Source organism: Urocitellus parryii, chromosome 5, assembly GCF_045843805.1.
Source record: "Urocitellus parryii isolate mUroPar1 chromosome 5, mUroPar1.hap1, whole genome shotgun sequence".
Lineage (NCBI taxonomy): Eukaryota > Metazoa > Chordata > Mammalia > Rodentia > Sciuridae > Urocitellus > Urocitellus parryii.
In genome coordinates, this window is record NC_135535.1 from 193,096,162 (window position 1) to 193,121,926 (window position 25,765).

At 42.6% G+C, this 25,765-nt stretch overlaps 2 protein-coding genes across 7 annotated transcripts in view; one reads left to right on the plus strand and one right to left on the minus strand.

Annotated features, from left to right (window-relative positions):
- Window positions 1-25,765, plus strand: part of Rbm20 (RNA binding motif protein 20) — a 185,470-nt gene that overhangs the window by 17,609 nt on the left and 142,096 nt on the right. The gene's annotated exons all lie outside the window — the stretch shown is intronic.
- LOC144255121 (U6 snRNA-associated Sm-like protein LSm6) lies at window positions 7,179-7,760 on the minus strand. The gene has a single exon (XM_077799165.1). It carries the CDS (start codon window positions 7,694-7,696, stop codon window positions 7,454-7,456), a length of 243 nt encoding a protein of 80 aa, XP_077655291.1. The 5' UTR covers window positions 7,697-7,760; the 3' UTR covers window positions 7,179-7,453.

Here is a 25,765-nt window from a genome sequence, read left to right on the forward strand (position 1 = left end):
TTGGCAAATATCTGTTGAATGATTAAGTGAACCGTTGTTTAAAAATGCCAACTTTAGTGATGCTGAGGTTGTGGTATTTGTTGCTGGTTTCCAAATCAGAAGTTTTGTGATTCTAGAAACTGAAAGTGTCCACTGTGAGAGGATCGCATCCCCTGCTCCTAGGTGATTCTTGGAAACAGAACTTACCTGGGCATGCCGGATTCAGTGCTTGCGCTGCGGCTCGCCTCTGGCTGGACCCACTTTGGTTGAGTTCTGGGCTGTATATTTGGTGGGATATTGATAGCAGAGGAGAGTGGCAGGGCTGGCTGCAGTTCCTTGAAATAGTGGCCTCCAAGCTTGGAATGATTGTGTGTTCAGCAATAGGGAAATGGAAATAAATTCTGCTCCATCCTCCCAATACTATGCAGACCATCTCTGCATACTGATACCAAGAACGCTCAAGAACGTATTATTAAAGGATAAAAGTAGGTCCTTATAAAATATTGTTGCCTACCTTGTATGAGCAAGTGGGGTGGGAGGAAGATGGACATATATTCATATTTGTACAACCAGAGGGGCCAGCTTTCAGAAATGTTCCAAGTAGGGGTGAGCAGGAAGATCAAAGTCTCTGAGCTGCCTAATCTCAGACACTGGGCTGGGACTGGTCAAGGGAAGCGCGGGGAAGATGATCTTCAGTGGTTTGGTGTGGACAGAAGCCAGCCCTTGGCTGTGGTGCCATTAAATTCCAAATCAAATCTGTGTTTTGTTAGAAAGGATGTGAGGGGATTAGGAGAGAAGGCACTGAGGCTCCTCCCACCCCAATGATCTTTCATTTTCCAATTCAGGAAACTACTTCCAGTTCACAAAGACCCAAACTGATCTGTGATATTTTCAGTTAGAATATGTGATACAGGGCCTGACTTCTTTGACATCAGAGAAGTATGTATGAAGTACCAATCTGAGAAAGCAGAAGATAGAGGCAGACCCTTGAGCACTACTCTTTTGCTCAAGAAATTCCTTTGTCCAGTTGTAAAGAACTGACTGGGTTAGACAGCTTTAATTAAATCCCTTTCAAGGATTTTAAACTAAGCTCTAGAGATTTCAGGAAAAAAAAAAAGTCAGCATGTAAAGCATCTCACTCCATCAGGGAAATGTGCAATGATACAATCTCTATGGAAAAGCCGGCAATATCTAGCAAAATTGCATGTGTGTTACCTTTTGACCAACCAATCCTATTTATATGCTTTACCCCAAAATACACAGGCAAAAATAAGATACATGCACAAGGTGCGCCATCATGGCACTGTTTGCAATAAAGCAAAAGACTGGAAACAACATAGATGCCCATCAATAGGGGATGGGCTGAGTAAACTAAAGGATAACCATGCAGTGTGTTCTATGGAGCAGAGAAAAGGAAAGTGGAGAATACATATTGCTATGCAATGCTCTCCAGGGTGGGCTGATAAATGGAAACAGTGCAAAATAAATGGGGGGATCATGCTACCTTTTCTGTATGAATACTTATGTATTTACCTGTGGTTAAAAAAATGGTTACTTGTGTGTGGAGGGAGGAAATTGATGGGTGGATCAGAGGAAGAAACTGAATGTATTTTATTTAGTAGATTTAACTTTGGAACTCTCTAAATGTTTTTCTTAATTATAAACAAAATTAAATTGAAATGGAAAAAAATGTAATCCCCCAAATCAAGAGCAAAAATGAAACATTTCTGTATTAAGTTGGTGGAGAATTATTTCAGATAACTTTAAAAACACAATGATTTGATTAAAAACCCTAGTTGTACAATCCACACCCATATATGATATCTATCTATCTATCTATATATATATATATATACATGAATGCACATATATAGAATAATTATGTTAAGAGAATTAAAAACCAAGATTTTTTAGCATATAAAAAGACACCAATTTTATAACCAAAGATGTTAATTAAAATCCTATAATAATAAATTTGAACTGGAAATATGAGTATGAACTTCTGATGTCTTTTTCCTAAACAAATAAAAGTTATTTTTTAACCGTGTCCACCGAACAGCTTTGACATACGAACAACTCAGTGACAATAAGCACCTATAACATTCAGATTGTGGCTTTTAAAACAATTTTTCTCTTAAAATGCCCTAAGAATTCTTAGAAAAGTAGCTGATTCCACATCTTGGGCAGAAAATGTACAAGATGAGCTTAAACAGCTTATTGAAGCAGAAAACAAACTGTTGAATGCCAATATGTACTGTTAAAACCGGCAAAGGCCTGGACACATCCGGACATAACTTCCTTAATAAATTCCGCCATCGCCACCAGACAGGGAGGCAGAGTTGAGCTTCCAGCTCATGATCTCCTTGCAGGTCGGCTGTGCTATAAAGGTCTTTCTTTTCCTTTTTTTGCAGTGCTGGAACGTTTTTCTTTTTACAAAAATCTGGCATCATAGTGTTGGCTTCTGTGTGTGTTGGGCAGTGAGCCCTTGCCTGGGAGAAATGTTGGAAGAACTCAGCAACCAACTTGAAGGGCTCCTAGTGCCCAAATGCTGTACAATTTGAACATTAGAAAGAATAACTCTAGTGAATTGATATGTACCAGATGTTAAAATGTGTAAAATGTTAAAATGAGTTAAAAATTCAGTGGTTCCCACTGTAGGATGCTGGGAAACCAACTTATTATTTTGAAAACTGATCAGGAAGAGAATTAGTCATTTTTTAATGGTTACATTAGAGTATTTAAACAATTGATGGGAGAACATTTTTCATGTAGAAGAGTGCCATCTAATAAACACAGAAGACAGGCTATTACCACTTTGCAATCCCTAGTGAAATAATAAGCTTAGACAGCATAGTTGTTAAGGGCTGCCAAACTATTAGGTGAGGCTGATGGAGAATTTCACAGTAGATGGATCAAGTTGGCAATATTCAAATCTACTGGCCAATCTTTTTTTTTTTTTTTCCCCTGGATTCTAGGGATTGAAATCAGGGACACTTTACTAATGAGCTATATCCCCAGTTCTTTTTTTATTTTGAGACAAGGACTTGCTAAGTTACGGAGGCTGACCTTGAACTTGCAGTCCTCCTATCTCAGCCTCCCAAGGCACTGGGGTGTAGTCATGCAATCCCATGCCTAGGCTGATCCATCTAATGTCACAAAAAAAAGGCAGCTTCTAGGCATCATATGGCTTCTAAGGTGATGTAGTAGGAAGTACATAGTACCATGAAAAATTTATCTGAATTTATGCCAGCTCAAGATTCAACTACTGTTTATAGAAAATACAGGGAACAGAAGAACATGTAAAAAAAAAAAAAACACCATGGAGATGAAGTCACTTATCAGAATGTGGGACATTCTTCAGGTTGGAAGATCTGATGTCTACAATGATATATTGTAAGAATGAGAATAGTGGAAGGATTATCTGTAGATTAAAAGAAACAGCAAAATGCAATCTACAATCCTTGTTTGAATCCTAGCTTAAACAAATGTGCATGTATGTACATGTGTGTTTATGATACCCTAAGAAATTTGAGTTGACTGGATATTGGGGCTAAGGAATTATATATTGGTTATTTATAGTTGCGGTAATATTCTTATGATCATGCTTTTTAAAAGTTGTTATACTTTAGAGTTATATACACTAGATAAAATGATACGTCTGGGATTTGCTTCAAATTATGAGGGGGAGGAAATGGGGTGGAATTAGGAAATGAGTTTGGTCATAGGTTGATAATTTTTGCAGCTGGGTAATGAGTACATGGGAATTCATTATATTATTCTCTCCACCTTTGCACAATTTGAAAATTTTCACAATAAAAAGTGAAAACACAATGAGCTTGTGTTTTCAAAAGCTCATTGTGTTTTTTTTTTTTTAAAAAAACATTTTTTAATTTGATTCTCTTAACATTTTTCATTGTGTTTTAATTGAGCTTGATGTTGGGCTTGTTCCCCTAAAAATTCCCTGGTCAGCCAGTGGAAGGACTGGATCCCAACCCTGATCTGACTCCAAAGCATATTTGATCCATCTTATTCTGCAGAAGTTATGTCTTTGTTAGGGGTCAGATTATTGTGGGATTGTTTAAATTGAGGGTTTACAAGTTTGTATAAATAGTTATAAAAATGGAGGTAAAAGCAAAAAAAGATAAAAAATCTCAACCAAAACAGAGTAGCTGTTCCTTTGAGAGAGGGAGATTTACCCAAGTATAAGGCCAGATAATGGAAATGGAGAATTTAACTTCCACCTTGACCTTCTATATCTTGATCTTATTGGGACTTTTTGGTTGACGCCAGCCTCAGCTACGGATTGAGAGGGATCTGGGTTACAGTAGCATGACCATCCTTACGAGGTGTGCGTCTTGCTCTTCTGTGCCTCAGTTTCTTTAGCCAAACTTGGTGGTGAGGAAGAGCCTGTGAGATGTCCTTTGTTTACTTTACGCGGCACCTGTCAAGCAGGAAGCCTTCAATGTTCGTTTGCAAGAGAGCAGAAGTGTATTTCAACAAGACCCAAAGAATCTCAGAGCTGGGCTGGGGACTGGGTGTTTGGAAGTGCACGTGGCCTGGACACCTGTTCTCGGCTCCAACACTTTCTTGGGGACCTGGGGAAGCCTTGCCCCAAGTTTGGAATTACAGTGGAGCCGGTTGTGGGCTCTGCTCTCTAAGGGTGGCCCTTGTTCCACCTGGGCACAGTTTGTTTCATTATGTGGCTTGATAGGGGTGGGCAGCTGGGGGAAGATCCTTCCTAGGTGGAAAGATGGGATAGAGAGCCGGAGGCCAACTGGACTTTGCCATCTTGGAGACTGGAAGGAGACAGCGAAATGGCTTGTCCTTTCTGAAGCAAGCACTGCATTGTCCTGCCTTTCTCCTGTGTTTACCTGGCACAGCCACAGCCCAGTCCCCCTTTGGTCTCTGAGTCTCATACCACACAGGTCTCCATCCTGGCAATGTGGATCATTTCACGCGCCCTTTAAAAGTTACTGGCAGATGAACTTGGTGGAGTCACTTGGTCACCTGGGAGGTGTCCAGGAGCCAGGCCTTGTAGAGCCTCACCGATCACAAAGCGATCACATGTGGCCTTTGATCCCTGGGCCACCCCCTCCCCCAGGCATGTGACCTGCCCACTTGCCTGCTTGGGTGTGAGTGCGCTGCTGGGCAGGGGAGCTAAGATTTGCCAACTGTCCAGATTTAACTGAGGCTACAGCACTTTTATTAATAGAACATGCTGCATTTCCTTTTTATAAAAATATGAAGATCACTGCACTCAGGAAAATGCCTGGTGACTTTCTGTCTTTAGGGCATGTTCATCACCAGGCTAAAATTAAAAGTGAAGTCAGGCCCTTCCTGGGTCTATTTTTAACTGAGTTTAGCATATGAATGTGAACGTGCAGTCTTTCTTTAGATCTCCCTTAACTCAATTACTTACATATGCCAAGCATCCCTGCCTGGAACTCCAGAGCTGTGGCCGCTTCTACCTGGAGTCCAGAGGCCCCACGGGAAGTCAGGGACAACTCCCCAACAACCCCTTGCTCTCTGAGTCTCTGCGTCTTCATCCATCCCTGCTCCTTATTCTAGGTTGAGGTAGAGTCCCGCATTGTACTGAAAAACGAAAACAAATCAAGGAAAAAACCAACCAACCCCTGGCTGTTTGTGATGCTTGGTTATGGGGCAGCCCCTCGGGGGCACATGGTTTTGAAGGGGGCTCCAACAGAGAAGAGCCACTTTGGTTGAAGGGGAGTCACTGGATTGCCAGGGAGACCTTGTTCTTCAGGCAGAAAAGGCAGTGGCCCTGGCCCTGGCTCTGGGGGGAGACAGGGGACAACAGGTGGACGAGGGAGAGAAAGAAACCCAACAAGGGTCATTCCTGCCCAGAGAGTTCCTGATGAGTGATGCGGGTGCTGGGGGAGACATTGAGAAACCCTCTTAAATTCCCTCTAGGAAACCCTTTTCATGTCTGCTCTTTGAGGCCTGTGAAGAGGGGAGGGGGAGGGCTGAGTTCACCCTGGCTCTCCAGATTCTTTGGCCTAGAGTTTCACTTGAAGTCAAGGACAGAGAAGGTTCTTTTCTGAACTCTGCAGGGCAATTCCCTATGGATATTTTTTAAAAATAAAACACTTAAAGAAAACCCTGTTGGTCATCATAAGCCCTGACCCTTGCTTCCTTTTGCCCTTTTCTCCCCCTTTTAAAATGATTCTGAAAATGGTACTTTATCAAAGCTGGGTTTGGTGGCACACACCTAGAGTCCCAGCTACTGGAGAGCTGAGGCTGGAGGCCTGGGAGTTTGAGGCCAGCCTGGGCAACATAGTGTCTTAAGTAAAACAAACAACAACAACAACAAAAGATAAAGAAAAGTGACTTATTTGAAAAAGTATTTACAGTCAGTCAGTCGTGGTTTTTCCCCTTGCACATTTATACGAATGTTGTTTTCAGTTTGTGTTTCCTGGACTCCTTCAACTTACATCTTTTGGTGTGGTGGGCAAAGCTGTGGTTGAGGATGAATGGAAGATCAATTTAAAATGGCAATTGCTTTTGCTAATCTGCGGACGGTGAGGTTGGTTGTGTCTGGAGAACTATGAAAAGGTTTGCAGAACAGCATGAGAGGGGAGCCCTGGGGAGCCGTGTGTGTGTGTGTGTGTGTGTGTGTGTGTGTGTGTGTGTGTGTGTGGTCATTTTACTTGAATGGCACACTCTTATTAAGTCTGACATATATGATCTGCATTTTCTGTTAAAAGCAATCACAATGAAGCATGATGTGTTTGCAGGCCGCTACCGTCTGTCAGAAATCACCCCTGGGCTCTTTGCCTGCAGTTCCACACCCACCACTTACCTTGAATGTTTTAAAAAGAAACCAAAAACCAAAAACCCCCTCAAAACAAACCTTTGGATCAAATTACAACACATTTTGGCTCCGCAGATTGTCTTCAAATCTGCAAACTTCGAGCCTTCGCTGGGTTGCAGTAAATTTAAAGGAACTGGCTCTGCCTGCTAACCTGGTATTTTGGGGTCTGTCCCACCCATGAGAGGAAGGGGTGGGGTGGGGAAAGCTGTGTGCTGCCACTGTCCTTAGGCACACAGTGACTGAAGGGTACTCCGCTGTCTTCTGGATGAGGCTTGGGACTTGAATGGACAAGAGAAACTGGATTAAAAATAATACGCCGTTTCTTTGAAACTTCTTTTTTTTTTTTTTTGAATGACATGACATTTAATAACCTTGTAGGAAAAAACAGACTTTGTCTCTTGTTTTTAATTATTATAGCATTCTATACACTGACACAGAGGTAAAAGAAAATGACTGAAACTTAAATGTGAAAACTCTTTACAAGTCAATCCACAACTTTATACATTTATCTTACTCACATGTCAGTGAAAAGTCACCAACTACTATGAAATCAGGATAACTTATAGCACAAAAGAATCAAAAATAGAAAAACTTTCATTAAAAAATACATCCAACTATGAAAAGAACTACTCCTTGGTGTCTTCACATCCTTCTCTTCTGCGTACTTATGTATAACACATTGTTTCCTCGGATAAATGCATCCCCATACTTATTCTTCAGCTGTCCATTAACATATTCTTCTGTCTGCTCCAGGGCTATGTTCATGTAGCCATCCAGGCAAGCTAAGACCCCTCGATAATCCACTCCAGAATTTAATTTTACCACAACTGGCCGTCCGATGATTTGCTTTAAGAAGTCACTAGGGGTTTGCTTCCGAAGACTCATTTTAACAATCCTAGAAGCCGGGATCCAGAACTCTCACTCCCCGCGCCCCACGAACCCGGCCTCCGCGGACCTGAAACTTCTATTTCATCCTATTTAGCTGTTTAAGATATTTTTGCTTGTTTTTTTTTTTTCCTTTACCATGACTCAACTTTATTTAGTGAGTCTCATGATTCATCTCTTTGAAACCGTGTGGTTTCACCTTGTTTGGTTGTTCCTGCTGAAGAGAGTATTTTAGTCTTGTTTTTCCCTGTCTCCACTTGATGGCTTAGGGAGCCTGGGTGTCTCGCATTTTGGAGTGTCACGGTGGACCCAGGCCATGGTGCAGGTTGGTTGTGGCTGGAGAACATCTTTCCCAGGGACCATTATGTGATACCTGACTTAGACAAAGACATGAAGAATGAGGCACATCCTTAAATTGTCCCCTGGTGACACCTGAGCCTAGATCTCTCTCAACAGGACTGTTTCTTTAGATGTGTGTGAAAAGTCCCAGGTGTGAGCCTTCCCTTCTTTCACTGCTTTTATGATTTGGGGGATTGATGGGAGGCCTGGAATCCTGGGTGGTGGTCTCAGCTGGAGTTCCCCAGCACAGCTGATGAGAGCAAGACCAATTCCAGCTGCCAGCCTGGTCCTCCTCCCCTTTCTCAGACCACACAAACACACTAGAACCTTCCCTGTTCTATTTCCTGCTGAATGCTCAGGGTTTGGGAAAATCTGGTTTAGTCTTATAAATGTTTTCAGATATTTTTCTTTCCAGGTTTTACATAGAATAGTATTAACGGTAATGATAATAAAGGAAAAAAAAACTGAAAGAAAAATAGTAGCAATAATTTCTTTATCAGACTCAATTATTTGCCTTTTATTCTTGGTCATGTGCATGTACTTTAAAATACAGCAGTCCCCCTTATTTATAGGAGATATGTTCCAAGCCCCCCAGTTGATGCCTGAAACTACAGATGGTACTGAATCCTAAGTATACTTCAGATTACTCAGGAGAGCATGCAGTTTTAAATTTATGAATTATTTATTTCTAGATTTTTCCATTTAATATTGTCATACTATGATTAATTGCAGGTAGCTGAAACTGCAGAAAGCAAAACAACAGATAAGAAGAGATCACTGTATTGCATGCAATTTCACATTGTTTTCTTCTTTTTGATGTGGATTTTTTCCTCCTATTTTTTATTGGTGCATAATAATCATACACAATAGCAGCATTTATTGTTACGTATTTGGACTTGCATACAATATAACTGTGTAATTTGGCCAATATCATTCCCCAGTATTTCCCTTTTCCCTCCTGTCCTCCCTTGTCCTGGTTCTTTCCTTAACTCTACTGATCTCCCTTTGATTTTTATCACATTCTGTTTTTCTTGTTTTACATTATGTTATTGTTTCCTTTTTCCAGTGCTGGGGATTAGACCCAGGATCTTGCACATTCTAAGAATGGGCTCTACTGCCAGGCTGCAGCTCCAGTCCCCTGTTTAACATTATATGTAAAAATATTTTCTTGCAGTTGAATCATTTTTCATAGTTCAATTTTCTGTGATTGCTTGATATTCCACTGAGTCAAACAACCAACGTTTTTCTCATATTCCTCAGCTAGAGTCCCAATTTTTCACTCAGTACTGTAATGGATATCCTCAGGCATGTGGGTTTGGACTATTGTTCCACTGATGGGATTTCTAGGTCAAAGTGTATGTATACTTTTATTGCTCTTGATATATTTTCCATATTGCTTCACCATATAGTGGGACCAATTTAAAAAGTCAACAGTAACATTTAAGGGCGTTAGTTTCACCATAGCTTCTGGTCTCTGGATCCACTGAGCCTGGGTTTGAATCCCTGCTTGCCACTTACCTGCTGTGTTATCTTGGGCAGGTTACTTAACTTCCTGATGCCTCAGTTACTGCCTGTGTAAAATGTGGGTGTTTTGGTTTGGATATGGTTTGAGGTTCATCTGCTGGAAGCTTGGTCCCCAGTGTGGTGAAGTTGAGAGGTGGTGGGGCCTTTAAAAGGTGGGGCCTAGTGGGAGGCAGGTGATTAGTCTTTGGGGGCAGAGCCCTCTGAAGGGACTGATATAATTCTCATGGGACCCCATGAGTTCTCATTTGGGAGTGAGTTGTTATAAAAGAAGGGAACCTGGCTTCTGAATCCCTCTCCCTTCTAGCCTTACCATGTGATCTCTCTCTCTTATATGCTGTAACATCATTTGCCATGTTGTGATGCAGCCAACATAGCCTGTACCAGAGGGAAAACCTATAGGCCTTCACCAGAGGTGAAACCTTCAACTACCTAAACCTCTTCTTTATAAAGCACCCAGCCTCAGGTATTTTATTATAGCAACAGACTAAGAGGGTTATCATCCACCTACCTTATTAGGATTTTTTATTAGAAATGAGTAAATATTTGTATAGTTCCAAAGTATTATGGTCTGTATGTTTGTTAAACAAGTACCTCTCTATAATTCAGGATTTTAAAAAATGAATAGAACTAATGTGATGCCAATGGAATATTAATCAGCTATAAAGAAGAACGAAATTATGGCATTTGCCGGTAAAAGGATGGAGCTGGAGAATATCATGCTAAGTGAAATAAGCCAGTCCCAAAAAACCAAAGGTTGAATGTTCTCTCTGATATATGGATGCTAACCCATAACAAGGGAGAGTAGGAAGGGGAAGTATAGAAGTATAGTATTCATTGGATTAGACAAAGGGGAATGAAGGGAAAGGAGTGGGTGGGAATAGGAAAGACAGTAGAATGGACAGGTCATAACTTGCTATGTTCATATTTGAATACATGATCAGTGTAACTCCATATCATGTACAACAAGAAGAATGGGATCAATTTATAATGGGTTGCACTCCATGTGTGTATAATATGTCAAAATACACCCGACTGTCATGTATATCTGACTACAACAAAAAAGTCAATGCAGGAAAAAAAAAGTATTGTGATGCTTTAAGTTAAAAATTTAAATGTTAATTGACAGTAGATTCATTCTGTCGTGATTATTCATATTCCTTTGGAATTCTTGGCTTTTTTTTTTTTTAAAGTCCCATGTTCTTCTTGAGTCAGTTCTTTTTTTTTTTTTTTAAGAGAGAGTGAGAGAGGAGAGAAAGAGAGAGAGAGAGAGAGAGAGAGAGAGAGAGAGAGAATTTTTAATATTTATTTTTTAGTTCTCAGTGGACACAACATCTTTGTTGGTATGTGGTGCTGAGGATCGAACCCGGGCCGCACGCATGTCAGGCGAGTGTGCTACCGCTTTAGCCACATCCCCAGCCCCCTTGAGTCAGTTCTGATGGTCAGAATGTCAGCTGGGACCCCGTGCTGAGGTTGACAGTTACTTCTCCCCAAGGAATTCAAATTCACACTGGAGGGACAAACCTGAGGGATACTGTAGGGCCTGGATAGGGGACTTCTCTTCCTTCCTTGTTGGGTGGCTCTTCACAGAGAATCCGGTTTTGCTTAGATTGCTTTTATTTGGGAGGGGGATACCAGGGATCGAACCAGGGGCACTCGACCACACCCAGCCTTATTTTGTATTTTATTTGGAGACAGGGTCTCACTGAGCTGCTTAGGGCCTCGCCATTGCTGAGGCTGGCTTTGAACTCGCGATTCTCCTGTCCCAGCCTCCTAACCACTGGGATTATAGGCGTGCGCCACCGCGCCCGGCCTTTGCTTGCTTTTGCCTGGGGGTTCCGGGGGGACTAATGGGCACCGCAGCGGCTCTGCACGTGGAGCGGCCTCTCGCCTGGAGGTGATGCCCGCAAGCCTGCGGGTGGGGGCAGTGGTGAGGCTCAGCGGTCCCGGGAGGCCGGGGCGGGTGGCAGGGCGGCGGCGCTGGCCGGTCTCGGGAGCGCTCAGCGATCCCGTTCTCTGAGCTCCCGAAGATACACTCCTGGGTGCTCAAACTCCACAAGCGGAGTCTCTGCGAGCCGTTGAAGGGAAGTCCCCTGCGCCAGGACCCTGCGTCCGCTGAGGCTGGGAGCTGTCACCTTCCCGGGACGTGGACGAGCTCGGGCCCAGTGCGCTGTGCAGGAGGAGAGCAGCGGTTCCGCGGCATCACAGGGCGCCCCCAGGGTGCGCCATCGGCAGCTCCGTCGGGATTGGAGACCTTTCCAGCCTGCGGGAGGGCGGGCGAGTCTCAGCGTCCTCCCCAGAGACGGGCTTTTCTCCTGGGGTGGGCCAGCGATTCGTTCTGGAGAGCCATGCCCCTACCGTGCTGATTGCACAGTGGCTTGGGCCATAGATTTTCTTTTCTTTTCTTTTTCCTTCTTCTTTTCTACCTGGAATTGAACTCAGGGGCACTTAACCACTGAGCCACATCCCCAGCCCCCCTTTTTTTAAATATTTTGTTTTGAAACAGGGTCTCACTGAGTTGCTTAGAGCTCCGCTAAGTTGCTGAGGCTGGCTTTGAACTCGTGATCCTCCTGCCTCAGCCTCCTGAGCCACTGGGATTACAGGTGTGCGCCACCAAACCTGGCTGCACCTTAGTTTTTTTATTCAAATAATGTTTGTGTTTATTATAGGACAACGGAAAAGCCGAGTGAAAAACCCTCTGGGTTCACTCTCCAAAATCAGCTGCTGTTTGGGATTCTTTTGTACATATATATACTCTTTTTCTCTCCCCCCCCCCCCAGTTTTAATTGTATTATAATGCTCAACTTTGAATTTTGCTTTTTCCCTTAATCCTTATTTGTAGAAACGTACATACTGACTCCATAATATTTATTAGGTGGTTTTTTTTTCTTTTTAAAATGTGGTGATTCTTTTCTGCCTAAAATTTCCCCCATATTAAATTATAGTCCATTATAGTAGGGCAGAGGGTGGAAATGCTTCCCTGTATTTCCCAGCATTGGGTACTGAACCCAGGGCCTCATGCAGGTGAGGCAAGTTCTATACCACTGAGCTACAGCCTCAGCCATTTTCATTTATTTATTATATTTAATTTTGTGTATGTGTGTGTGTGGGGGGGTGTTGGGGATTGAACCACTGAACTACATCCCCAGACCTTTAATTTTTTTAAAATTTTATTTTCAGCCAGGGTCTCTCTAAATTGCCCAGACTGGCCTCAAACTTGTGATCCTTCTGTCTCAGCCTCTTGAGGGCCTGAGATGACAGGCGGGCACCATTGTAGCCTGCCTGTTTAATATCTTTATTTATTTATTTATCAATTTATTTATTTATTTATCTATCTATCTATCTATCTATCTATTTTATTTATTTATTTATTTATTTATTTATTTATTTATTTATTTATTTATTTATTTATTTATTTATTTATTTATTTATTTATTATACTGGGGAATTGACCCCAGGGTCTTTCACATGCTGGGCAAGCACTCTGCTGCTGAGTTATGTCCCCAACCCCTTTTTAACAATTTTCAGTGGATTTCCAAGAGGCTTGCGTGGATGCACCCTGCTGCTAGATGTGCTGTGTGCTTCCTTCAGGCCAGCCTCGCCAGCGCTGGGTGTTGGCATCCTCAGGAGGTGCTGATGCCCAGGCTGCGGGGGAGGAGGCAGGTCAGGCTGCGGGAGCCTGTGTGATAGAACCTAGAGCTTCGTTCTGTAACCCACTTATTCCAGCTCTTTACGCTGTGAAGACATTGGTCTATCTTTTGTTAAAAAATATTTATTTTTTAGTTTTAGGTGGACACAGTATCTTTTATTTTTATGTGGTTTTGAGAATCGAACCCCGTGCCTTACGCATGCCAGGCGAGCACACTACCACTTGAGCCACATCCCCAGCCCAGACATTGGTCTATTTTGAATCTGGAGGAATGTGGTTCAGTTGTTTCCAGGACCCAGGTGGCTCTGGAGGTTGTCCTGAGTCCTGTGCTTAGAGAGCTGATGGAAACAGTCATGATTTAGGAACCTGTGAGCCAGCGTCCCATGGAGAGGAAATACCATTTTCTGCGTGTGGCATACCTTCTGGGGATGGCTTCTTAAACATTTTGAGGAGAATGAGTCCACCCTGGAAGGGCTTTCTTGTGGGGTTGGAGGATTGCTCTTGCTGAGGCAGGGAGCAGACCTGAGGCTATTCTGAGCTACCTCTCCTGCATTTTTATATTGCCATTGCTTGCTGAAGTTGAAGGTCTGGAAAGTAATCTCCCTTCAAGGGTGCATTTCAGTCCCCAGACTGGGCTTTAATAACAAGTGAGCTGGCTGAGTGGGATTCATGTTTCAATCATCTTGATCAAGTCCAATTTTCTGTAGCATCCACTGGAGATCTGTATCCGTACCTCCAGTTCATGCATTCTGCTCCTGGCTCCCACGTCCATGGGGCATGGCTTATGACAGGGAACCTCATACAACCAGGAGCTCTGTGTGTGTCCTACGACTTTCACGTCAGAGGATTCCATTGCCTTACAGTTTAAACAAGATCCTAGCCATCATCTTAGAATTATTCCCAATTCCCAGTCTATTTCCAGATGCTGAGAGGACTTAACTTGAATTACATAATCTGTAGCTGGACGTCTTTGTCATAATGACACAAGCTCAATAATGTCACCCAAGTCTTTGTGGATCACTTTGCAGCTCACTGGATTCATGCTTTTGAATTGTTTAATCCAAATAGTTTTAATTGCATTAGGAGGCCTGCATATTAACAAGCTGGTAATGAGTGCAGGCATTAAGACTGAGCACTGCTTAAGTCTTTGAGATCAAATACAGGGTTGTTGCTGTGCTCTATTCTTGAGGCTCTTTTTGATTTCATTCAGCACCGTTGTAATTTGAAATAATTTAAGCCGATAACTTTAGGATTCCTCTGCCAAGGGATATGCCTATTTTCTATGTGTTTGGGCATGAGTGTGTGTGTGATACAAGTTTATACCCGCACACATAAAATAGGTATATCTGTGGAGACGTAGAAGTTATCTCACATACCGTCCGCTAGCAGCTTGCAACCAAGTTGTGAGATAACTAACAAAACTGAGGTAGTTAATGAATATTTCAAGACAGGATTTAATTCTCTCTTCACAGTACATTGTTGATAGCTAATGCCCTCCACGTGCCAATGCTGTGGGATGTAAATTATCCGGAAGGAGAAGACCAATGGGCTTCAGTGTTTGGGGAAGACTTCGCAGAGGAGGTGTGATTGGAAGGAGCTGTGAATGAGAGAGCAGGTTTTAATTGGTGGAAGTCATTGAAATTTTATCAGAGAAGAACATGCTGAAACAAGGGAGAAAAATATCTGTTTGGGAGAATAAGATTTATGTAGAATTGTGATGGGCAGAAGGTTAGTTAGGATGATGGACTAAGTTTGGAGGGAGTTTCCAAAGTCAAGAACAGAGCCTGTCCTTGAAACCACTACCAAGGTTATCTTCATCAGTTAATTTACTGTGGGTTTATGTTGTGGTCAAGGGCTTTACAGGTGTTGGCCTAAGTTAATCCTCAAGCATCCTTATGAAACAATAATTGTGATGTCCACCTCACAGAAGAGAAACTGGAATATAAAGAAGTTGAGTTCAGCTGGTACGAGGCAGAGCTGAAGTTCAAATGAACTTAGCCAGCTAGCTTGCTCTTAGAGTCTGTGGGCTTCAGCTCTGTGTAATGCTGTGGCTTGGTAATCATGGAGAGCTCCTGAGGAGATTCACATGGTCTCCCCTGGGGTCCTTGGGGATCTAGCCTTTCATATCAGACAGACCTGGGCTCGCCTTGGGTTCTGCCATTTACTAGCTATGACCTTGTTCCAAGGTTTCTGAGCTTCCATTTTCTCATTATGAAAGAGATAATAATACCCCGTCCTACTGGTGTTGGGGAGGATTAAATGAGATAATACATGTAATCACATAACAGAGTGCCCAGCAGAGAGTAAGCAGGCAGAAATGATAGCTGCTTACATAGGGCTTACGTTTCTCGGATATATGCAAGGCTATAACACAGTCTCTGAGAATGAGAAGAATGGAGGGTAAGACGTGATTCAGATAGAATTTGCTTGCTAATCACCTGCAATCATAGTCAACACAGATACCAGGTCCTAGATTCCTTCTGGAACATCCCAGGAATGGGCTATCCATTCCAGATATGGTTGTGCATTACTCCGAGAACTGAATGCTCTTCACTTTGTCCTCCAAACTTGGAGGGTAAAGCTGGGACACTGCCATTGTACTGAAATCTGGCACAGGATCTGGTAGCAGTTGTGCATTCCAGGCACTGAAATTGGGATCTGCTGAAATTATTGGTGTCCTTGTTCTGCCGGTTCCAGCTTCCTGATGCTGCTGACCATGTATGGGAGCTCTGCATCTCTCAGAGAGACAAAGGGTATTTGAAAGCAGTGCACCTAATTGTCTATAAATAGTGCATGAAATGATTACAACTGAGACAGAGACATTTAAACAAAACACAGAAAAGAAAAAAAAAACAGTGGAAGAAAAAGTGTGTTCTAAGATGAAATGCTAATTAGAAACCACATGCTCAGAATTCAAGGGGTGACGGCACTTTGTGCTTCTCACACTTGAGTCCCTGCACATCTTGTGCTGTTTACCTGCAGTTTTTCTCCGAAGTTGTGGAGTTTGTCTTTATGACTCTATTCAAGAATTTCAAAATCCCGAAGTCATTGATACGAAAGAGCAATTTTTTGTCCTTTTCAGTCTCCTTCGTTGTGACAAACCTATTTATTTAAGTCCCTGTATCCTTAATATAATAAACTTGGCTTCTTGGAAACCACCAAATGCTATTTATTTATTTTCCTGCTAATCCAATGTGGTTTTGAAATTTGGGAGTCAAAATGCTGAAAAGAGTCTGGGGAATGTGGCTTAGTGTTAGACTGCTTGCCTAGCATGCACAAGGCCCCAGGTTTTATGTGGGAAAAACAAAAAGACCGAACTAAACAAACCCAAAAAAGCTAAAAAGAAAAATAAGAGTTGGGCCAGGGTTGTAGCTTAGTGGAAGAGTGCTTGCCAACATCTGTGAGGCTCTGGGTTTGATTCTCAATATAAATAAATAAAATAAAGGTCCATTGACAACTAAAGAATGTTTTTTTAAAAAAAGTTAAAAAATGAATATAGTCCATCTGAAATGTGAAAATTTTGTTAAAATCCTAGGATCGCTGTATCTAAATTTTCAAATAAGGCTAAAATCGTGTTTTTGTTCTTTTTTAATCCTAACTGGTGCTAAGTGGTATTTTGGAAACAAAAAACAAAAAACTGGAGGGTTACCCATTGTTTAATTACTCCAATTTTCTAACAGGTACATTTCTATAACAGGGAATCTTAAATCCAAGGCGGGTGGTTTTGATGGGCGTGCATTTACATATCACACGTTGTGAGTCTTCTGTAATGGAGGTCTGTCCAAAGACAATGAGGTTAACCTGACTAGGAAAATAACAGCTTTCCAAATTGTTTTACTTGAAGCAAAGAGGATTCCCACCCTCCAGAGCTTGCTGTTTCCCGTCTAACCCACAGGACACTTCATTGCCAGTTAATTCAAGTAAGAGCAGAGTAGTTACTGAACACCTACTACCTGCTAGGTGCTGTCTTAGTTGCTGAGTGATGAATGGAGGAGCTGGGACCCTTACAGGTGGGTCTTACAGTCTAATGTGGAGAAGACATGTAAACCAATAACATACAGAGAACCATCAAGGGGTAAACTGAGATGAATATTTGAAGATAAAGAATTTCTTTCAATTTGTGCTGGGGAAATAGAGCCATAAGAATACCCAAAAGTTTATCCATTCAAAATAGATTCCTATGAAAACCTAAGCAAAGAGCAAAGGCTAAACATGATTGTGCAATTTGCCTTTGACGGGCTTTGAGGGTATCACTATCTGGAATTCTGTTTCAAGACGTCTTTGAGCCCATAACTACTCTGAGACTGCTTGCAATTTGGTTATCTTTGGTTAAATCAGTAGACAGTGTCATTTAAGAGGGACATCCAGAGTCGGGGCTAGCCAGGGAAAGGGTCCTCTTCAGGGGCTTCTCCCTTGTTATGGATTTCTGGGAAGGTGCAGTTTGGTTTGGGAGAGTACGTTGAGTTGGAGGTCTGGGCAGTTTGGGTTCTATTCTCTGTCCAGCCTCAAAGCTCTTCAGCCAAGCAGCTTGTCTTTGCTGAGACTTGGAGACTCACATCTGGGATGTGAAGAAGTTGAGCTTTATGGGTTTTCCAAGTTGTTGTTTTTTTAAGAGCAATGAGCAGGAGGAGAATGTTTAGGGTAGAATCACTTCCTGCTTAGTCAGGAGGTGACATTTTCATGCAGTGATGCAGTTGGGGCTTTGGACCAGGAGTTTGGAAGTTCTAGCGACACCTTGGACTCCTGGAATGACTTGGTTTCTGCTCATCCAGGCTTGGAACACAGAGGAGTTCATTTTCTGCTGCAAGCCTCCATTAGAGGCAGGGAGGCTCTGGGCTTAAACCCAGGATACTCTGCTAAATAGCCTTCTGGATTTGGGCAGAAAAATGGGCTTCTTTGAGCTGCAGTTTTCAAGTCCGTAAAATGGAGCCTATTTCTCATTGATAAACGCTCCCTTCTCCTTTCCAGGGTCGGGACAAGGACGAACCCTGTGTAAATTAGCACAGTACCCAGCACATAAGAAGTGCCCAATAAACGTTTGCTGGCTTTTAAAATTCTTCTTAATAGTTATTATGGTTTTCGTTACCGTTTTTTAGTGGGGCACATCACATCCGCCCTATGTCTTCGTTTCCTGACTGTGGTGCCTGTCTCATGACGTTGTTGTGAAAATCAAGGGTGGTCATGCTAAAGTCCTTTGTGAACCTTCACCCCCTTCCAAGGCTAAGCCGACGGACAGGATGCTGGAGGTCTGTCTGTCCACAGCTGGGCTGTTTTCTGGGAGGGCGTGGCTGAGGGCTGGAAGGAAGGTCTGCCTCTTCCAGCCCAGACTGACTGAGGCACATGCCCACACTTTTCCCATCTAGCACACAGGCCCAGTGCAGATGGCCACCGTCTCCTTCATTTGGCAATTGTCATTCACGGCTCATGCTGTCTGGCGCCAGAGGCAGTTAGAGGACAGTTCCTGCTGCTTCTAACCTCCTCTTCTGAAATTTCTAGCCAAGGGCAGAGTAGGACAACACTGCTTTAGAATAACTTGAAATACGATTATTTAGGCTAATTAAAAAAACAAAACAAAACAATGAAATCCAGAAACTGTAAGCCTGGCATTAGAGCCGGGCACCTGTTGTCACGCAGTCTGCCCTGGGGAGAGCAATTAGTTTGTTTGGCAAAACCACTGGAATGTTCTTGGTGGAGGCGGAAGCCTGGGAGTGGGTGGTGGGTATGCTTCTTGGGTGTGTTACCTCCTTCCGAACAGATGGGGCTGCAGGAATTTTCAGAGAAGGGAGGGATGGCCCTGGCCAGGGACGGCCTGAAGGGCTGTTTTCCTGTCCAAACGGTCCATTCATAAAACGCTGCCACCTCCTTCTCCAGATGGCACTGGCTACTGCCTGGCTCTTCCCCACCTCAGGGTTTGTTTCTTGCAAAGGAGGAGGAGGAGCTGGTCAGTTCCCAGGGCAGGAGCCTCCTTCTCCAAGCCCCCTGTTGTGCAGCCCGGTCCTCGCTGGGTCTCCTGTTCAGCTGTGAGCCAGGATCTGCAGAGGGCACTTGGCCAGCTCCAGGACTGACACATGCAGCTATCGAGCCGGCTCTGGGATACTCGGCACTTGTCACCTGGCAGGAGGGTGGATGATCACAGAGGCATCCACCGGCCTTCATGGCTGGGATGTGGGACCTTTCCCTTTGCCCCGGCTTTGCCACACCGGGAGGCTGAAGGAGCAGTGGTTTTGCAGGGTTGGTTTGCTCAGCTGCTGCTTGCAAAGGAAGCTGCATCCACACTTTCCCTTCCTGCTCTTCCTGTGTGCTCCCCGCCCCTCCTCCCAGTTCCCTTTGCATCTCTCTTCTGTCTACTTTTCCCTTATAGTCTCTGTGGGATTCTCCTCTCTGTTCTGGTATAATTAGAGATGTACTTCATGAGAAGTCTTGAGTCTGGGTGGCCTGCGTCTGTCTATAGGCAGCTGCTTGGTGGGAGAGAAATGTGGGCACCTTCTTCTCTCACATTCCTCACTGACCATGCAGGGACAGCCCCTCAGCAAGAGAAGAAGGGACACATGCACTGAAGGCATTTCTCTCCTTGTCAGGACTGTTGAAGAAGCTGGCGACAGGACTGGTCCCGAATCCGAGGGATACACTGTCTCCCTCTGCTGTCAGACTGTGTCTCCTCTGCAGTGGGGTTTGCACCCAACCGCCCCCTACCAAGACTTCCAAGAAAATGTTCACATCCATTTGTCTTTCAGGGTCAGTTTAGGTTTCAAGAGATCACAGGGGAGAGATTTAGATGTCTCAGGTCATCCTCGTGTTTGTGCTTTGCATTTGAATACAGGGGACCCCAAACCGCAATCTTTTTTTAAGCCATTATATTGGTTGAAGCAAGGAATGCTCTCTGCTAATCCTGTCTGCCTTCAGGGCACTGGCCTGGAGTGTTGGTGACACTGGAATTATTTTTACAGTTGTTTTTAAACCCCATAAAGATAAACCTTGGAAGGTCAGTGCTGGCCTCGAGAAGGGGGCAGCAGCTGCTGCCTCTCCTCCTTAGATGAGGCTGAGGTTCATTGCACTTACTTAACTTTTTATTTTGAAATAACTGTAGACTTACAGAAAATTTGCAAATGTACAGCATAAAGTTCCCGTATGCAGTTCAGCTCGCAACCCCAAGAGTTTACATCTTGCACTGCCATGTTTATCAAAAGCAGGAAAGGAGTATTGGTACAATCTAGTCATCAAACTATAGCCCCCGTCCCGTGCCAGCAGTTTTTTTAACTATGACTTTTTTTTTTTTCCTATTTTGGGATGCAATCAGGATTCCATCTAGCATTTGGTTGTCATGTCCCCATTGTCTCCTCCACCTTGTGACAGTTCCTCAGTCTTTCCTTGTCTTTCATGATCTTGACTCTTTTGAAAAGTTTTATGTTTTGTAGAACAAGGATCAGCCAACTTTATCAAGGGCCAGATAGATATTTTCGGCTTTGCAAGTCATACGGTCTCTGTTGCAACCGCCTGTCTTCGGTTGTAGCACAATAGCAGCCTTAGACAAGACATAAATGAGTGTTGCAGGGCTGTATTCCACTCTAACTTCATTTATGCAATGGTACAGAGGTTTAGATTTGGTCCCTGGCTGAGGCTCACCAATCCCTGTTGTAACAGTTTCCTGGATTTGCATCTCTCTGATGTGTTCTCCTGATTTGATGGAGGTGGTGCTTTTGTTGGTGAGAAGGGTTGTGCTTTTCTCGATGAGTCACTTCATCACTTGTTTAAGGTGCTGTTAACTGCAAAGTTAAAAGTTTCTATTTTTCCTTTGTAATTAAGAATATTTCTGGAGAGATACTGTGGATTATGCAAATACTCTGTTTCTCTTCAGACTTTCACCTGCTAATTTTAGCACCCATTATCACTGAGGAGGTTTTTGTTTTTGCTATTGGAGATTGAAACCAGAGGCACTTTACCAATGAGCCACATCCCCAGTCCTTTTTAAAATTTTTATTTTGAGACAGAGTCTTGCTAAATTGCTCAGGGCCTCACTAATTTGCTGAAGCTGGCCTTGAACTTATGATCCTCCTTTTTCTGTCTCCTGAGTTGCAGGGATTTCTGTCTCCTGCGTTGCTATCATTGTCATATTCTAATGGTGGTTTTCTGTTTCACTTATTTCTTCTACATTTACCATTTGTAATTCTTCTGTAAGGATTAGCCATTCTTCCTCCCTCATTTATTTATTTATCAGTTATTTACATCAGTGAGGACTCATATTTCTCTCATGTTTTAGGTTATGATGATCACAAGTTTTTGAAGTTTTGGTCTCATCTAATTTTTGACGACTGTCTAGGTTTCATAGTCAGCTTTATTCTAATGACAATATTAGAATAAAGCATCCTGTGGCCTCAGATCTAACAGGTCTGCATTTCATTAACTTGTTAATGTCAGAAGGCAGTTTTATTTTTCAACCCAAAGCACCAGTCAAATGTGCAGTCTCAACCTGTGACAAGAGCTGGCTGAGCTGCTGGGAGTGAGTGTTGCAGCATTTGGAGCTGGTTCTTGGTTTCCGTTAATCCTGTTGTGTGCAGAAGGAGTTTTGTAGTGCTTTCCTGTAAATTCTAGGTCAGGTTTGAATTGAGAGTGTGTTTCAAGTGACGAGCCCTCCCTTCCTGCTTTCTCTTTGAGAATTTTCTTGCTAGTCTGTTATTTATTGGGAAAGCTTAAGCGTGGAAAAGTTGCTCTGCTGTTAAAAGTAGTTTTATGGCTTTGTACACTCATTTGTAGACTGAAGTAGTGTGTATATTTCAGTGATTTTTGTCTTCATTATCCAATCAGGTTTCCAATTACATTTTCAAAATTCATTCTGCTTAAAAAAAAATAAATGAGCTGAGTCAGTTTTCTCTGTAAAAGAGGAAAAAGTTCAGTTTCACTTGGAATGAAAATTATTCCTCCGGGAGACATGTACAGGATGAGGTGAATGGCCAGTGGGCAGGGCTCTTAAGTTTTGTTGAAGCTTTATAATCTTTCAGAACGTGTTCTTACTTAGGGCTTTCTGGTCAATGGAAATAGAAGGAAGAGAGAAAAATCAAAGTGCATTCTACAAATAAGGACAGGCTTGTATTCCTCACTTTGAGATATTTTAATAAAATTTTTTTTTGGTGGAGTATGTGAGTAAATTCATTCAGCTTTTCTAGAAGTGCGTGGCAAAAATTCACCCACAGTGTCAATTGAGGATAAAATTGAAAGACAAGGATTGTTATTTGCCCCCAGACACTGTCAGAGCAACCCCCACCATTTTATCGAGAGCATTTTATCTGTCCTCGTACAGGATTCAAAGCCTCACATAATTTTGCCTTCTTTAGCCCCCAAATAAGTGGGCTTCCCCATGGAAGTTCAGGCAGATTCCCCAGAGGAATGAAAACCACCCAGAATTTTGGCATGACATCCTTCATAATATGTTCACCTCATTTGATGGTAGATTGGATGAAAAAGGCTGATTGAATACTTAAAAAAATTACAACAGAGAATCACAGACCTTTTCACCACCACATGTTTTCCCATCAGTGAAGCACCCCCATGAAGTCATATGCTGGGGTCACATGAAGACCTCTTAGGGCCACTGAAAAAACAAAACAAAACAAACCCAAAACCAAACCAACAAACCCTTTACCCCCTAAAATGTGGACGAGACGCATACAGAGAGCTGCTGGTGGCGTGTCTGGACTGTGGAGCATCCTGACGTCTGGAGAAGTGAATGTATTGTGAATATATTTGCCAAAGTTTAGCACCAGGAAAGCAGCCGGCCCAAAAGGCAGTGGAGAGTGGCTTTGCTCATTTATGAAATGAGGCCATTGGCCCAGCTGTTGGTGGGGGCCTTTGCTGTCTTTTCTGGAGTTTGTGATCATCGTCGTCGATGCTAGCACTTTCATACGCGTGACCTTATGGAGTCATTGTCATCTTGTCCTTGGCGGGCCTGTCAAAAAGAAGTCCTTTCAGAAGCATATCACTGGTTGTACATTTCACTCTGTCAAGTGCTGAGTGTGTTTCATGTAACTGCTCGGGGCCACTGAGATAAGGGTGGAAAAGTGTCCTGTGTCTTTCTGAGTGGTGGGTGATCTATTTTCGACTTGGAGACCTGTGACAAAGCTGTCTTCTGTCAGGCCAAACTTACAGGGACTTTCTTGTTTTTCATTCTTCTGTTGACAGCTGTGTCTATGTTCAGCATGGTCATGGGGTAGCTGGAAGATAGCTCTGGCATTTAAACACTTAGATAGGAAGAGGGACACGGAATGTATTTTTCTTGACTATTCTGGTTAGTGTGTCCCTGGTAGTCCTTTGGGAAGGTGGGAAGGAGAAGACTGTATTTCAGAGTAATGTCAGGCAAATAACCTGACAGGTTTTGGTGCCTGGAAAGGGAATGGCTGGAAGGAAATGGAAAATAAGGGTTGGATTCGAGGCAGCCTTGGGCAGTGAGTGGCAGGTGGGATGAAACTATCATGATCATTCACTAATACTATCGAGGGCAGGTTTTTTTGTTTTGTTTTGTTTTGTTTTTTGCATGCTGTATAAAATATAAATGAAAACACATGCACTAAGCATTGCATTTCTATAATGCTGTAATATAATGTGGAGTCTTTGTTTTGAAAAATACAATGGTGAGGCCTCCCATGATGAAAGAACTTCCAAGAGACCCTTGAAATCCTCAAAGGTGTTTACCTAAATCTGAAGGTTAGCTTATGGTAACAGATTTAAAGGCTACCTATATCCAGGGTCCTGTGTCCACACTAAGATCTGACAGGTTCAGTGTTGCAAGCCTGCCCTCCCCATCTGCAGAGTGGAGCCAGCCCAGTCGGCCTGCCTGTGAGGGTCCAAGGTGCACACGTTCTCTGTGACATCATCATGGCCCTATACATATTTAACAGAACCTATGACAGAAATGAGGGTCACTTTCTTCTATTTATTTATGATAACTAGTGAGTATTCCCCCCACCCCTTCTGCATTTAAGGTCATGATTTTCTTTGAGATTCTGATGAAGTATGGGCCTCCTTTTTACACACACACACACACACACACACACACACACACACACACACCTTAGCACAGAATATCTGGTTTGTACTCTGAAGTCCAGTTAACAACCATTGTTTTCATTGTGGTTTTCTGTTATGGAAATTGCAATTTTACCTGATAGAAATAGGGTTTTTTTGCATTTGGAATTTTCTACTTGTATGCGCTTTTTTTTTTTTTTTGAGAATTATAGTGATACATAGTAGTTGGGTTCATCCTGACAAAATCATACATACATGGAATTCAATTTCAGTCCACATTCTCCCCCTGTTCTTTTACCTCCTTCTTCTCCTTATGTATCTTTCTTGATCATTTAGTTTACAGTGGAAGAAATTATCAAATTGTGTTCTTAGTACAAGCTCAGTGCTTTTCTAGTACTAGCCCAGTTCAGTTGTCCATGGCTTGCAAGATTGGAGGCTATCAAAGGCAAGATTGTAAATTAAACAAAAGGAAAAGCTGAGTCATACTGCGCTGACTGGGAAAGCAGTAAGATGCTAAAAGCACGTAACCCAGAAGAGCCTAAATCATCCTGAAAATGCCACAGTTAACCAGAGGGTTAAGATTTTTTCTAGTGATGAGTCCAATCAATGTGATTTAAATCATCCATGATGTATTTATAGCAGAGTGATTAAGTCAGATGATGTGACAAAACGCTTATATCGTATTTATGGTCATTGATGGTTTTACGCATTATTAGAGAGAAGCATAGTTACACCAAATTAAAGGAGATATCTGATCCAGACATCAGTTCAGTAATTTCATGGGAAAAAATAAATCTAAATGAGCAAAAAATGTTTCGGTATTAACTCCAGGGTGATGGTATTACAAGTTTCCCCAGTTAATTAGTAACACACATTGTAGAACACATGGTTTGAAACAGAAATTCTGTGTTTTTTGAATGACAGACCAGAAGTCAAGCTGGGCATCTTTGCTTGTCCATGGCATTTTATTGTGACCTTGGGCAGGTCACTTCACTGTGGGGCTGTGTATTGCAGGGAACTTGACTGTATATCTTAGATGAGAGGAGACTTCTTCTCATGTTAGTGTTTTAACATTTTTATGACTTTAATTAAAGTATTATTGCTTTTAAAAAGATGTTGGCATTGTGGCTTAATGATAGAGTACTTGCCTCGCATGTGTGAGGCCCTGGGTTCGATCCCCAGCATCACATAAAAGTAAATAAATAAAGATATTGTGTCCATCTACAACTAAAAAAAAAAAATATATTGGGCTGAGTGCATAACTCAGAGGTAGAGCACTTGTCTAGCATGTGGGAGACCTGGGTTCCATCCCCAGCACTGCCCCCCACCACCAAAAAGTTGAATTAACATTTAACATGCATGTAGAAATGTACACAAATTAAAAGCGCATAGCTCACTGAAGGCTCACCCTTCTAACTCACTCCCGGATTAAGAAATCTAACATTCACAGAAAGACAAATACCACATGTTCTCACTCACTTGTGGATGCCAAAAAAAAAAAAAAAATTGGTGACATAGAAGCAGAGAATAGAATAGAGGTCCCA